At 38.2% G+C, this 16340-nt stretch overlaps 1 protein-coding gene across 1 annotated transcript in view; it reads left to right on the top strand.

Moving 5' to 3' along the window:
* Window positions 1-16340, top strand: part of CUNH9orf85 (chromosome unknown C9orf85 homolog) — a 61414-nt gene that overhangs the window by 19183 nt on the left and 25891 nt on the right. The window contains exon 2 of the mRNA XM_055312051.1: window positions 15821-15927. Coding sequence (XP_055168026.1) covers window positions 15821-15927 — 107 coding nt within the window. The remainder of the gene's footprint in view (window positions 1-15820; window positions 15928-16340) is intronic.

Genomic DNA, 16340 nt, shown 5'->3' with positions numbered 1-16340 from the left:
ACCTGTTTTATAATAAACCATGTAAACAAGTAACAGTTCCCTAACTCTGCTTTTGTTCAGACACCTGAACAAAGTAGACATGTTCCTTGCATGTTAAATCACTCACAGACTTGAATAAGCAAAAGAATATTAACTAGGAACTGTAAACAACCAGTCAGAGAGTTATATGATAAGTACAATAGAAGGTCTTTTGAGAAGATAGAAACTTTAACTCCTTTAATTTTGATAGGGACATTCTGTGTTGGGAGGCAGTGTATCAGGCTTTCTCTTCCCTGTCCTTCCCCAGTACTCATTACTCTTGTTTTTTTTTTTTTTAAGAATTATTTATTTATTCATGAGAAACACAGAGAGAGAGAGAGAGAGAGAGAGAGAGAGAGAGAGAGAGAGAGAGCAGGCAGGCAGAGGGAGAAGCAGGCTCTTTGCAAGGAGCCTGATGTGGGACTCGATCCCGGGTCTCCAGGATCACACCCCGGGCTGCAGGCGGCGCTAAACTGCTGCGCCACCGGGGCTGCCCTACTCTTGTTAATTAAGACATTTCCTGGGGCTCCTGGGTGGCTCAGGTGTCTGCGTTTGGCTCAGGTCATGGTCACAGTTCTGGGATCTCTGGGATGGAGCCCAACATAGGGCTTCAGCTCCACGTAGGGCTCCCCCTGCTTGTGCTCACTCTAGCGTGCTCTCTCTCTCTCTCTCTGTGTCAAATAAATAAATAAAGCCTTTAAAAAAATTAAGACATTTCCTATATTGGAGCACCTGGTTGGCTCAGTGGGAAGAGCGTGCAACTCTTGATCTCGGGGTGGTGAGTTCAAGCCCCACGTTGGGTGTAGAAATTTTTTTTTTTAATTGGGTGTAGAAATGACTTAAAATCTTTTTGTAAAGGAAATTTCCTGTATTCAGTGATGAGAGTAACCTCAGGATGTGAACAGTGGAGGCAGAAAGGAAGATTGAGAATCACCGATCAGAAAAAAAAAGAGAGAGAGAGAGAATCACTGATCAGGAAATTGCCCAATTTCCCAGCATATCTTTAATTTTAGATTCCCTAGCTATTTGAGATTTGGCCTGCGATTTGATTCTATTACTAAGGCAGAGTTAAAACATAGGGATGATTTTTTCCCCTTTCTTCTTTTTATTGTATCTAAATGAAAAGATGGATAGTAGTGGAACCTATTGTAATTATTTCACAATATAAGTAAATCAAACCATCATGCTGTATGCCTTAAATTACAGTGTTATATGTTAACTCTTTCTTTAAAAAAAATATATTTTATTTATTTATTCATGAGAGACACAGAGAAAGAGAGAGGCAGAGACACAGGCAGAGGGAGAAGCAGGCTCCTTGCAGGGAACCTGATGTGGGACTTGATCCCGGGCCTCCAGGATCAGGCCCTGGGCTCAAGGCAGCACTAAACCGCTGAGCCACCCAGGCTGCCCATATGTCAATTATTTCTTTAAAAAACTGGAAAAAATAGGGAAGAACAATGAAGAAACAATTTCCCCCATTTTCAACATGTTTAGATTTGGCTTAAGTTCCCAGAATAGGAATAAAGGTTAGAAACTACTGCTATAAATTCTATTTTTCCTGACCATGAGGAAATAAGAGTTTCCATACAATACGACATCATTGTGAACCATGTCTGAATTAAGGGGCGTTATACATGTGAGTGAGAATCGAGTATAAGGTACATTTTGGAGTAATGTCTTTGGATATAAAATTTTGGAAAAGCTTCTTAAATACTAGCTCTTCTGCATTCTGATTTATGTCTCTAACATAGCTTTTCCTGTCAGTTCTGAGGTCATTCTGGAGACTCAGCTATTTGATACATTATTCTAGAAGATAAGTAGGCTAGGGATCCCTGGGTGGCTCAGCAGTTTAGCGCCTGCCTTTGGCTCAGGGCGCTATCCTGGAATCCTGGGATCGAATCCCACGTCGGGCTTCCGGCATGGAGCCTGCTTCTCCCTCTGCCTGTGTCTGCCTCTCTCTCTCTCTCTCTCTCTCTCTCTCTCTGTGTCTATCATAAATTAATAAGTAAAATATTTAAAAAAAGATAAGTAGGCTAGTTGTAACACTATATGTCTCAATCTTTCTTTGAGAAATGAATATTTTTTTCATTCACTTGGTTGGAAATCAGAGTGCATCTTCCCAATGACGTGATGCTCTCAATGGTGAAAGTAGGAATCAGATTGAGATTTAGTTCCTAAAAGAGAGGCAATATGGAATACTGGGGCGGAATATGGTATTTGGAGTCAGAGGTCTTTGTCTTGACTCCTGGTTGTATTATTCTGGGTATGTGCATTTGCAGGTAGATTATTAAGACTGTCTGGATTTGTTTCTGCATCTATAAAGTAGAAATAATACTATTTATCCCCCAAGGTAATTGTGAGGAAATGATATACTTAACTGTAAATACGGAGTTTTAAGCAAAAGACACTATATGTCATTTATTATCATCATCATCATTTCTCGTTGACACTATGGTGTTTTAACTATAATAATCATAACTTTCTAATCATAATAATCATATCCAAAAGCATATCACCTCCCTTGTAGTAGTACTTTCAGTAGCATAGATGAGGTAGGGAATACACTCTTCTTTCTAGAAATGTCTACTTTCTTCAGCTGCCTACGACAGTGGTTCTTAAACTTTGGCATGCTTAAAGATCATCTGGAAAGCTCATATAAAATACATAATCCCATTTTCCAGAAATTCTCAATCAGTAGTTCTTGGATTGAGTCCAGGAATCATCATTCTTAACAAGCCTCACAGGCAATACAATGTACATGGTCCTCAAACCATACCTGAGACTATTCTGGTAATTACCTTCTCCATATTTGATATTCTGGTCTATGTGACTAGCTTTCTAAGTACCATATGCTCCCTGTCTGTACATTTAGGTCTACTTTGGGAAGATGGGAGGGTTCTTTTTCCAGAAGCCCAACCTGTCTGAGCTCCTTCTTGCTCCAGAGCTGTCCCCCATCCTTCAACCACAGGGTCTGAAAGCATGATCCATGCAACAGAATCTCCTCAGTTATAAAATCACAATCTCATGAAGTGGGACCTGGAAATTTGATTTTAATTTAATTTAAATAAATTATTATTTATTAAAGTTTGTTTATTTTTAGTAATCTCTATACCCAGTGTGGGACTTGAACTCACAACCCTGAGATCTAGAGTCATATACTTTTCTGACTGAGTCAGCCAGGTCCCCCTGGAAATATGATTTTTTTTTTAAGATTTTATTTACTTATTCATGAGAATCAGAGAGAGAGAGAGAGGTGGAGACACAGGCAGAGGGAGAAGCAGGCTCCATGCAGGGAGCTGGACATGGGACTCGATCCCAGGTCTCCAGGATCACACCCTGGGCTGCAGGCAGCACTAAACCAGTGTGCCACCAGGGCTGCCTGGAAATAGGATTTTTAATATGCTTTCCCGTTGGGTCTTTTTTTTTTTTTTAAGATTTTATTTATTTATTTGAGAATGAGAGTGAGAGAGAGCAGAACAAGGGAAGGGACAGAGGAGAGGGAGAAGCAGAATCCCTGCCAAGCAGGACCTCATGACCTGGATATAGGGCTCAGTCCAGGAACTCCAGGATCATGACCTGAGCCGAAGGGCGATACTTAACCAAGTGAGCCATCCAGGTGCCCCTCCTATACCCCAGAATTTGAGAACTGATTTAAAAGTCACTCCCCCCCCAAAAAAAAATTTAAAAATAAATAAATAAATAAAACAAAATAAAAGTCACTCTTCCCTGGAGTCTTGGCTTTGCTCCAACTCTCTTATAGTCATGTTCTCTTTTACTGAATCCAGATTGTTTTTTTTTTTTTTTTTAAGATTTTATTTATTTATTTGACAGGGAGAGTGTGCACAAGTAGGCAGAGGGGCAGGCAGAGGGAGAAGGAGAAGCAGGTTCCCCACAGAGCAGGGAGCCTGCCACACAGGGCTGGATCCCAGGACACAGGATCATGACCTGAGCCAAAGGCAGACGCTTAACTGAGCCATCCAGGCGCCCCAATTCAGATCATTTCTCTGTCTTTATTACCTCCCATGCCGGTGCCCACCTCTGTATCCCCACTACCACATCCAAATTTAGTGTTTTAGTATGTAATTCTAAGTGACTCTAGCAACTTCTGTACTGATCTCCATACTTTCCTCTAGTCTTGTCTGTAATTATATTTTAGGATCCTATCCAGTCAGGTCTCCTCCCTATTGAAGAGTCAAAATTCTTTAGCTGAGCAGTTTCTCTTAAAGTTTAGCTCATTCCTCTCCTTCTCTTCATACCCTATTCAGCTGCTTGGTTTTAGTTTCCCAGAGGGCCGAATGTTCCTCATGCACCCACAAGGTCTTCCCTGTGTACTGGACTCTGTTAGGTAGAGGATGATCCCAAAACACTTCTGGTTTGTCTGTCATCACAATTTCCAGTGTCAAAACTGTTCTTTTCATTTACCTGCTTATTTGCTCAAAGGCAAGGACCTTCCCTCACTCTTTTTTTTAAAGATTTTATTTATTCATGAAAGACACACACACACACACACACACAGAGAGAGAGAGAGAGAGAGAGAGAGAGGCAGAGACACAGGCAGAGGAGAAGCTGGCTCCATGCAGGGAGCCCGACATGGGACTCTATCTCAGGTCTCCAGGATCACACCCTGGGCCGAAGGCGGTGCTAAACTGCTGAGCCACCAGGGCTGCCCTCCCTCACTCTTTTTTAAACCCTGCATCTCTAGTGTGCAGCGTGGCCTGGCTGTTGGGAGTGTTGGTGTACATCTTCTGAGTTGGATGAGGTGGGAAATACTGCAGGTGATCTAGGGTGATTGCTTGGAAAGCAGACCTGGAATATGAATGAAGAGTTAAAAATTAGCATGCAAGTACTGAGCGAAAGGAGATGCAGTGCCAGCACAGCAAGGACAGGAGGAGGCACAGTGTAGTTTCTGTGTGACCAGATTTGTTTACTTGGGAGTGCTTACTTAGATGCACAGGGAGGGAAAACAGGAGATAGGACCAGAAAGAAAAGTAGGGATCAAATTGCAGAGAGTTCTGACTATCAGTCTTTCTTTTTTTATATATATATAAGATTTTATTTATTTATTCATGAGAGACACACACAGAGAGAAACCTAGAGACACAGGCAGAGAGAGAAGCAGGTTCCATGCAGGGAGCCTGACAGGGAACTCCATCCCCCGTCTCCAGGATCACGTCCTGGGCCAAAGGCTGCGTTAAACTGCTGAGCCACTCGGGCTGCCCCTGACTATCAGTCTTAGAAGTGCCTTAAAGAGTATCAGTATCCTGGGCACCTGGGTAGCTCAGTGGTTGAGTGTCTGTCTGCCTTCTGCCTAGGTCATAATCTTGGGGTCCCAGGATTGAGTCCCGCATTGGGCACCCCACAGGGAGCCTGCTTCTCCCTCTGCCTGTGTCTCTGTCTCTCTCTGTCTCTCATGAATTAAAAAAAAAAAAAAGAGAGAGAAAAAAAGAGTGTCAGTTTCCAATCAGAGGAGAGTTAGGGAGAGATGTCCACTAAAATATAACTGTTGATGGCTTGGTCTCCCGTTCTGTCTCTCCCTCATTGATACTCCCCAGTCCATCTTCCATTTGGGATGCTACTTCAGTAATACAGATCAGAAATAAGGACCTGGGATCCCTGGGTGGCGCAGCGGTTTGGCGCCTGCCTTTGGCCCAGGGCGCGATCCTGGAGACCCGGGATCGAATCCCACATTGGGCTTCCGGTGCATGGAGCCTGCTTCTCCCTCTGCCTGTCTCTCTCTCTCTCTCTCTCTCTCTCTCTCTCTCTGTGTGTGTGTGTGTGTGTGTCTCTCATGAATGAAGGAATAAATAAATAAATAAATTATTTAAAATAAAATAAAATAGGTTTCTCTACTGCTAGAATATAATGCAATGGCATGTTTTTGCCCGTAGGGAGGTGTTACTCCACTTAGATGTCTGTTTGCATTAAGTTTGTCAGTGAAAATCTGGGTAGTTAGCTTGGCTGCTGAAATAAATCAGTAGGTAGTTTGGGTAGTTTGTAACAGGCCCTCTCTGTATAATTCCAACTGACAATGGCTCTACCCGCTTATTGAGAGAATAGTCTTCTGTTTGGGATGATCAGGACTCATTTTATATTCAGTGTTTGGATGAAAATGCAATTGTTTATTTTCACAGATGTCACTTGTTAAAGATTCCAGCAGTAACAAAAAAACTCGGAGAAGGACACAAATATTATTTCTTGACTATAAAAAGCTCATATTTTAAATATATTGAGTAAAAGGAGCAGTTTGGGTATTTCTGAATTATATTTAAACTTTCAGTTTGGTATTGATTCTTTAAGGACTTAAGATTAATACAGAGTAAATGGAAAGAAGATAGAGTAGACGTTGGGGAAGAAAGTTATTTTAGCTCATAGTAGAAATATACCTCAATTTATGCTTTAGGTATCATTTTGTTTTGGGTTTTTGAGAAAGAGAACATGAGAATGTGTGTACATGAGGGGAGGGAGGGGAAGAGGGAGGAGGAGAGATAGAATCCCAAGTGGACTCCATGCCCAGTGTGGCACCCCACTTGGGGTTATCTTATAATCCTCGGATCATGACCTGAGCAGATATCAAGAGTCAGAAGCTAAACCTACTGAGCCACCCAGGTGCTCCTGTGTTTTGTTTTGTTTTGTTTTGTTTTGTTTTTCCATTTTCTTTGTTTTTTCTGTGTTTTTTAGTGTTGGGTTTAAATTTACTTTCCTAAAATAAATAATAAATAAATAAATAAATAAATAAATAAATAAATAAATAAATAGGGCGGCCTGGGTGGCTCAGCGGTTTAGCGCCGCCTTCAGCCCAGGGCCTGATCCCAGAGACCTGGGATTGAGTCCCGCATCGGGCTCCCTGCCTGGAGCCTGCTTCTCCCTCTGCCTGTGTCTCCGCCTCTCTCTCTGTATCTCTATGAATAAATAAATAAAAATCTTTATAAATAAATAAATAAATAAATAAATAATTTACTTTTCTTTTTAGTAATCTCTACACCCAGTATGGATCTCAAACTCATGATCCTAAAATTAGAGATGCTGGCTCTTCTGACTAAGCAGCCAGATGTCCCTATGTTTGAGGTATCTTTTTTTAGAATTTTATATAGTAAAAAATCAAATATTGGTAATTCAAATATTTATGAATATGATGTATGGATGTATAGTAAGTATTTTAGAACCCTAAGGTATTATTTTGCTTAAAGGAGACTTGGCCTGAATTTTTTCTGAAAAATTGTTGTCAATGTTGGCAGCTAATCTGTAATTAGCTATATTGAATAAATGGTTTCCTAAAAAGAAATAAGCCCAAAGTAACTTTTGTTTTTGTTTTTAATTTTTTTTTAACTTTTGTTTTATATTTTTCCTTAAATGACAGTAAAATCAGTTTTACTATCAGAACTCACTTCAAAAGTATTTCTAGGCTATTTATATGACCAGCTCATTTTGTGAATAATAAAATACATAAAAATAGGAAGACTCAGTGTCTTAATCCAAATAACATATTTCTGAGAGTAATGGACGTTCGCATTTATTACTGCTTTATCACACTAAAAAAAGAGTTCGTAGGTTTGAAAGTTTGAAGTCAATAGAACTCAATGTTGATATCCTGGGTGATATATTAATGGTGGTCTAAATGTGATATTAAGTTGATTTTAGCAAGAGTATTTTTAAATTCTCTTTTTAAAAGGAAATGGCAGTGTTTTCTATTCTTTTTAGAATGTTAACTACCTGGATAAAAAGCAAAGCAAATTTTTATAGGCAAGATTATGAACATTTACTTTCATATCCAAGTAATTATGTACTTGATTCAAGAAAGGGGCAATTAGAAGCACCTGGCTAGCCCAGTTCATGGAGTGTGTAACTCTTGCTCTTGGGGTCATGAGTTCAAGCCCCATGTTGGTGTAGAGCTTACTTTAAAAAATATTTATGTATCTGTATCTATTCAGTCAGGAATTAGAGACAGCCAAATTGTCAAATAACAGGAAACAGGTTAAGTAAATGATAGTATTACTCGGAGAGAATATAATGCAGTGAATAAAAACAAGCTTTCAAAATATATATTAATGTGAAAAAATAATAACAGGTTATAAAACAACATGTACAGAAAAAACTGAAAGTTTTGTAAATATACTTTAAGTGCTGGAAATTATGGCTTTTTTGATAAGACTTGCCTTTTTTTCTTTATCTGTATTATAACATTTCTCTAATATGAATATTTAGATGTAATTGCTCATATTGTTTTAAATCTATAAAATTCACCTGTAAATTATTTTTCATCTACAAGAGTAATTCTTATAAGAAAACTGTATAACCTAGTGTGCCATTGTTAATACCCAGTGGGGAGAAGTATTAAAGGTAAAGAACCACTGTAGTTGCAAAATTAAGCAGTAAGAAAATGAACAAAGTTTGCAGACTACGGAACAGAATACAAAAGGGATTTCTGGTTGAACTCTATCTTCTCCCCTGTCCCATTTCATATTTATCCACTTGAAAAGTTGAGTCCAAAAAGTGTTCTGTAAATATGATCAAACCAAAGGCTAGTTATAGCTATAAGAAATTTGAGTTCCATGCCAGTTATGATCATTTTCTTTTTTTTATTATTATTTTTTCAGTTATGATAATTTTCTTTCCCAGGTTTGTGACCAAAAAAAACACACCACTTTTAAACATGTAAATGTACTTTTAAACATTTAAAAATAGGATTTGAGGGCAGCCTTGGTTTAGCGCCGCCTTCAGCTTAAGGGCCTGATCCTGGGGTCCTGGGATTGAGTCCTGCATTGGGCTCCCTGCGTGGAGCCTGCTTATCCCTCTGCCTGTGTCTGTGCCTCTCTTTCTCTGTGTCTCTCATGAATAAATAAATAAAATCTTTAAAAAAATGGTTGCACAATCCAACAATACCATTCTTAGGTATTCACCTAAGAGAAATAAGAAGCCCACACAGGGATCCCTGGGTGGCGCAGCGGTTTGGCGCCTGCCTTTGGCCCAGGGCATGATCCTGGAGACCCCGGATTGAATCCCACGTCGGGCTCCTGGTGCATGGAGCCTGCTTCTCCCTCTGCCTGTGTCTCTGCCTCTCTCTCTCTCTCTCTCTCTCTCTCTCTCTGTGACTATCATAAATAAATAAAAATTAAAAAAAAAAGGAGCCCACACAAAAACTTGTATGCAAATATTACCACCCAAAACTAGAACCAACCCTGAACATCCTTCAAATAGTGAATGAGTAAATGTTATTGTAGCACATCTGTGCAATGGAATACCATTTACCAATAAAAAAAGAATGAGCTCTGCATATACTTTATCCATATTCATATATATCCATATATGACACCTGATAAAGGCATAACTATGGGAGCAGATTAAAAAATCAGCATTGCCTGGGGATTGGCAAAAGGGATCGACAAAAAAGGGCCACAAGGGAACTCTCTTATCTATTTGTTTATTTTCTTATTTAAGATTTTATTTATTTATTTGAGAGGAAAGAGAGAGAGACAAAAGAACACATAGGAGCAGGGGGAAGGGCAGTGGAAGAAGCAGATTCCCCACTGAGCAGGGAGCCCAATCTAGGTCTCCATATCAGGACCTGCATAGAGTAATGAAAAATACCTATATTTTGGTTGTGAGATGCATAGACTTAATACATCTAAAATGGGCCGATTTTATTATATGTGGATATAATATATGCATTATATTAAAATATAATGACTGACTTCAGCTGGTAACCTTTTTATTCTTTTTTTTTATTATTTTTAAAGTTTATTTATTTACTTTTGTAATCTCTACACTCAGTGTGGGGCTCCAACTCATGACCCTGAGATCAAGAGTCACATGTTTTTCCCTGAGCCACCTAGGTGCCCCCAGCTAGTAATCTTTTTTTAATATTTTATTGATTGATTGATTGATTGATTACAAGTTGGGGGAGAGGTAGAGGAGAAAAGAGAATCTCAAGCAGAGTCTGCACTAAGCACGGAGCTTGACATGGGGCTCTATTTTACAGCCCTGAGATCATGACCTATGCTGAAATCAAGAGAGGAATGCTCAACTGACTGATCCACTCAGGTGCCCCCCAGCTGCTAAACCTTTTAAAAAATTTTAATGAATATATAATAAATGATATAGTTAGCATTTACAGTGATTGATTCAGGAGCACCTGGTTGACTCTGTTGGTAGAGCATGCTACCCCTGATATAAGGGTTGTGTGTTCAAGCCCCATATCAGGCATAGAGCTTACCTAATTAATTAATTAATTAATTCAGGCAAAGGATCTTGAATGGGTACTGACCCATGAGATGAAATATATTATGGAACAGTATATTAACATGACCTGCATAGATTATTGCTAATCTTTATAATTTGAGGAGATCAGGGCAGTCACCATCTTAACCAAGGCAAATTTCATATCCCTGACTAGGTGAGAACCGGACATTTTGTGCCTCCTAGGGGGAGTAATATGAAGTATGTAGCAGCAGCACATATGAACTACTCTTACCAAAAAATGTTAAACCTGGATCTAACCAAGCCGTTAAACCTAACTTCCATTTTATGGAAATATGGTACATAAAGCAATGAGTTAAATTATACTATGAAGAAACAATCAGACATATCCAGAATGTGGGATGTTTTCAGATACTACTTTGAAATTTCAAAGACCTGCTATTTTCAAAAAGATTAGTGCAAGAGAGGATAAAAGAGGGAAATCTTGGGACACCTGGGTGGCTCAGTTGGTTAAGCGTCTCTTGGATTTTGGCTCGGGTCCTGAGATTGAATCCCTCATCGAGCCTGCTTCAGATTCTTTCTCTCTCCTTCTGCCCCTCTCCCTTATGCTCTCTCTCTCTCTCTCTCTCTCTCTCTCTCACTCAAAAAAGAAAAAAAAGGGGGGGGGAATTCTTGTAGAACAAAAGAGATATAACTGTCAAATAGTACTTGAATACTGATTTAGAGGGCAGGAGAAAGGTGAGGGAATTTCAATACAGACCAGCTACATTCAATGATGAGGGTTATTTTTCTTTTTTTTTTTTTTTTAAAGTGTAACAGTAATGTAGTTAATTAGAGGAAAAGATTTCTAGGATACATATGATTAGGAGGTAAAGAGTCCTGATATCTGCAACTTTAAGTGTACACACACAGAGAAAACAAATAGGTTAAAAAATGTTAACAGTTGTCTCTAGATAATGTATATATGGCTATGTATTAGTATTGTTTGAACTCTTTTCTGCATGTTTGAAATTTTTCATAATAGAGGTGAATGTTTTTAGAACTTAGTTAAGAGAAATACTATTTCTGATGACCTTATTATGTGGGGTGCATTCCTGTAGATTCTATTAATATCAGGCATATGTACCTACATTGTACCCTTGAGAGTAACTTTTACCACACTGTATTTGACATTATGTAACACCAGACTACTTGGAGAACCCTGGTAGAAAACAGCTCTGTGAAATGCTTTATATCATAAGGGTGTTGTTGAAAGCATGGCTTACTGTATCATAGGAGATCCTTTTTGGGAAAGACTAGACTTTGGGTTTTAGTCACCAGAATAGTTATACTACTGAGAAACTGGCTTTTGGGCATATTACAAGCATTGAAGCAGGTAAGGGAGTGGAGCTCATTTTTTACTGGCTGCTAGAAAGCATGGATCTCACTTGTGGTTCCATCTCTAGCAAGTGCACTTCTCAGCTGCACTCCTGAGTGCTTCATCATTTTCCCTGCACCCTCACTTTGCCTTCAATCTGATTCCCTCATCTATTTTTGGTTGTGTTGATTCTGAAGATGCCCAACAATGTTCTGGCCATATTAAAAGGATTTAAAACAAAAGAGTTTATAGTTTGAAAGTCACAACCTAAAAGATTTTTATGTTATTGTTATTAATCATATAAGTTCTTGCTCTCAAATCTAGAGATCCTTTATCCTCTAACCAAATTTATAATAAGGGGGTATTACTAGAAAATTTAAAAAATATATACTTTTAAATATAAATAGGACATACATATCTATTTTCTGGGGTAATACTGTTATAGCTATATTAGCCCCAAAACCTTATTTTTTTTAAAGATTTTATTTATTTATTCATGAGAGACACACAGAGAGAGAGGCAGAGACATAGGCATAGGGAGAAGAGGGCTCTATGCAAGGAGCCCAATGTGGGACTCGATCCCGAAACCCCAGGATCATGCCCTGGGCCGAAGGCAGGCACTCGACTGCTGAGCCACCCCGGCATCCCCCAAAACCTTATTTTGGAGGAAAGGATGAAGCAAGGGGAAGAGCAAGCCATTTCTTGGAAATGGATTTTCAGCAGCTGTTAGAATTGTCATTTTCCTTGACTTTAATTTTTATAATTCCTTTTTTTCCCCAATTAATGAAGGGAAGCAAAATATGCCACTGTTTGCTATTAGCATTTCTGAAGGGAATATGATGTACAAAAAAAAAATCCTAATGAAAAATTATTAGTTTTTCTTGAGTAGTATTCAAATTTCTTTCCCCCATAATAGTATCTTCTTTCCGTTAAAACATACTTTATATTTTATAACGTATTTTTCAGTATCAGCCTGTTGATACAGATATTATATTTACAGTTTGGCTCTTGGGTGGTAAAGTCCTCACCTAATTTCTTGAGATTGCCGCATTACATCACAAAAGATGAATTGTCTGACAACAGAATGTTAACAGCAGGAATAACAACATTTACTATAAAATATGTTATATGAGTCAAGGATGGCTAAGACTTTACATATATATTAAGTAAATGGTTCTTTTGACACACCCTGTTTATTCTAACTTAAAAGTGTTCAATTTATAAATAAGGTTTTCTTATTTAATTAAGATTCCTAGGTTCATGGGATACCTGGGTGGCTCAGCCAGTTAAGTATCTTCCTTCAGTTCAGGTCGTCATGATCTCAGGGTGGTGGGATCGAGCCCCGCATCCAGCTCCCTGCACAGCCCAGAGTCTGCTTTCTCCTCTCCCTCTACCTGCTGCTCCCCCTGCTTGTGCGGGTGCTCTCGCTCTCTGTCAAATAAATAAAATCTTTAAAAAAGAATTCCTAAGTTCAGTGGAATCTTACTCTGAAGCTTTTTTCCTTTAAAGTTCTAGAAAGTAGGGCAGCGGGTGGCTCTGCAGTTTAGCGCTGCCTTTGGCCCAGGGCATGATCCTGGAGACCTGGGATCAAGTCCCACGTCGGGCTCCCTACATGGAGCCTGCTTCTCCCTCTGCCTGGGTCTCTGCTTCTCTCTGTGTCTCTCATGAAGAAATAAATAAAATCTTAAAAGAAAAATAAAGTTCTGCAAAGTAGCTTTAAAGAATGATCTTTAAAAGCTTTTGTATTTATGAAACTAAGTTTTGATTTTATATTTGGACATGCTTAAATCTTAACCTTAATAACCTATTATTTCTACGAGGAGGAATATGCTAAAATTAATTGCCAAAACTGGGTTAGTTGTAAACATAGGTGTGAGTAAGGTAAGATTGCAATCTTCTTTGCTTGGGGCAGAATGATTCCTAGAACTAGGATTTAGTTTTCATTGCTCACATCTCTGGAATTCACTTTTTCTAGATTGCCAAAATACAATAAGGCAAGGTGCACAGTTTTCTTTCTTTTTGCAGTTCTTTTTAAGTGGAGAGTACCATTCATTTTCATTGTTACTCTCATTTCTTAACACATCAAAATCAAGTTCAATTTTGTAGTAGTGCCTGTTAGTCATGTGAACTCTCTACAACATCTCCATTTATACTGCTTCACACGCCACTCACAGAACAAGTTTCCACAAAGACCGGTTTTGTTCTACTGTCCAATCCACCCCAAAGAAACCAGTTTCCACGCTATGTGCAGCTTTGTAAATCAAGATGAACTGGTGCTCAGAAATTGGATACAGAAACAAACAAGAAACCAAATAATGCTTCCTAGTTAACGAGCAGAATGTGTTATATATAATAAAATTGCAAGTAGCAAAATGTTTTGCATTCTAAGAATATTTTATTAAGAAAGTTCATATCACATTTATCTTGTAATCATAGTTCAAGTTGTTAGCTTGTTCCCATTACTGTTAGAGTTAGGAAAATACAAGTAATGCTTTTAGTAAGATATTCTAAGCAATAGAAAGCAATGAGAACAAATGATGAAATGTGAACTTTAGTTCTGGGTATTTCTTAGCAAGTCTTATATGGGATAACTAAGTATCAAGTTTGATAAGAAGAGGAGTTTGGTATTGGACACAGATTTCCCTCTTTCTGGCAACAGCAGACCACTATAGGAAGGAATATAGTGTCATGTAGAATTTATTTTCCCAGGAACTCTCCATTTAAGTCAGGGAGAAAGGAATACCCATACACAATTCATAAATAACAGAATATGTGTTTTACCACAGAAGTAAAATCAAACATAATATATCCACAGCTTACTTTGTGGCTTGAAAACACCCTTGAAATATTTTCTCTTTGAATAAATGTTTTGTCAAATTATTTTACCTTCTTGTTTAAAACTTTAAAGAATATCAAGCACAGTTCAAAAGTTTCAGATTTTTTTTTCAGATCCTTAAATGTTGTACTTTTAACTCAGCATCTGATAACCTCCCAAAGAATCTGCATCTTTTGTGATCCTTTTCTTTCACCTCTTGAGAAATTAAAAAAAGGAAACAAAGGAAGCAAAGAAAACATAAAATGTCGTCTTCTCATTATTCTGACAATAGGCCAAGAAAGACCAGGCTTTTATGGCCAAAGTAAATTAAAGAATTCTCAGAGAACTTAGTGAAAATAAGTACTCTGGGTCCTGAATCACATGAATATGTTATAGAATATAAAACTATTGGGGAAAACACATGACATGTTTATATTTTTTTCATTCTCCTAATTCCCCAATACATTTTGAGAAGAAAATCATAATAAATGTTTTTTTCTTTCATAAATCCCTTTCCCCAGCACAGATATTTCCATGCACACATTTATTTTGTTTTGAAGAAATCAGATTAGCAACATTTTTTATAACATTTTTTCTTCACGTAAGAATATACAAATGTTGGGGTAAAAAAAATGTTGGGGTGCCTGTGTTGCTCAGTCTGTTAGGCATCTGCCTTAAGCTTGGGTTGTGATGCTGGGGTCCTGGGATCTAGCCACCACCCCCCACCCCCCAGTTGGGCTCCCTGCTCAGTGGGGAGCCTGCTTCTCCCTCTCCTTCTGCCTGCCACTCCCCCTGCTTGCTCTCTCTCTGTCAAATAAATTAATAAAATCCTTTAAAAAAAACCCAAAGTCTTTTTAAAAATACAAAAATATTAAATTAAAGAATTAAATGCCTTTTTGCTTCCAGCTGCTTCTCCCTGACGCTCCTTTCTCAGGTGTCATAATTTCTGCTCTCCCCTAGAGACTGACAATTTAGGACTATAATTTCTCAGTGTATTTTCTCATTTCTCATTGGTAAGATTTGAATTGTTGGAAACAGTAGTCTTAAAATATGCATTAGGTTTTCTACTTTATTATTGCATTGTTATTTCTTCCCTATTATTACCTACATACAGTAAAATGCACATATCTTGACTATATAAATTTGAATTTTAACATTTGTGCACATCAGAATCAATGAGGAGGGCTATCTAAAATGCTCTTGCCAAGAGGTTAAAAAGTTTCCTGGATGATTCTGAGCTACATCTAGTTAAGAATCTTTGCCTTTGTAGAGAACCAACTTGAGTAATGCATATAAAAATATATAGTGTATCATAGAATGTTACACAGATTCAATTATGTTACTATTTTTAAAAACTTAAATTTCTCATGTGCAGTTTTCATGGGTTTGCAATGCTGGCTCACAGGTGAAATTCCAACTTTGTTTTTCTGTTTAAGAAAATTAATGCAAAGCTTCATGATGGAGTTTGTCAGCGCTGTAAAGAAGTTCTTGAATGGCGTGTAAAATACAGCAAATATAAACCATTGTCAAAGCCTAAAAAATGGTGAGTTATATTTCTTAATTACCTTACTAATAATATATGTATCATAGTTTATTATTTCATTCCTCAATATTCAAAATTGTATCCAACTAAATATTAAGGTAAATAGAGAAAAAACTCCCATTCTCTCATGTAGAATTTCATCTAAACATGCTGATTTCTGCATTATAAAGTGAATTCAGGGGCACCTGGGTGGCTCAGTGGTTGAGCTTCTGCCTCCCAGCTCAGGTCGTGATCCCAGGCTCTGGGATCAAGTCCCACATTGGGCTCCCTGGGGGAGTCTACTTCTTCCTCTGCCTGTTTCTCTGCCTCTCTCTTTCTCTCTCTCTCTCTCTCTCTCTCTGTCTCTTTCTGTGTCTCTCATGAATAAATAAAATTTTCAGAAAAATAAAATAAAATAAAGTGGATTCGCCCTT

The sequence above is a fragment of the Nyctereutes procyonoides genome, unplaced genomic scaffold, assembly GCF_905146905.1.
Source record: "Nyctereutes procyonoides isolate TBG_1078 unplaced genomic scaffold, NYPRO_anot_genome, whole genome shotgun sequence".
Lineage (NCBI taxonomy): Eukaryota > Metazoa > Chordata > Mammalia > Carnivora > Canidae > Nyctereutes > Nyctereutes procyonoides.
This window is presented reverse-complemented; position numbering and strand designations above follow the sequence as displayed.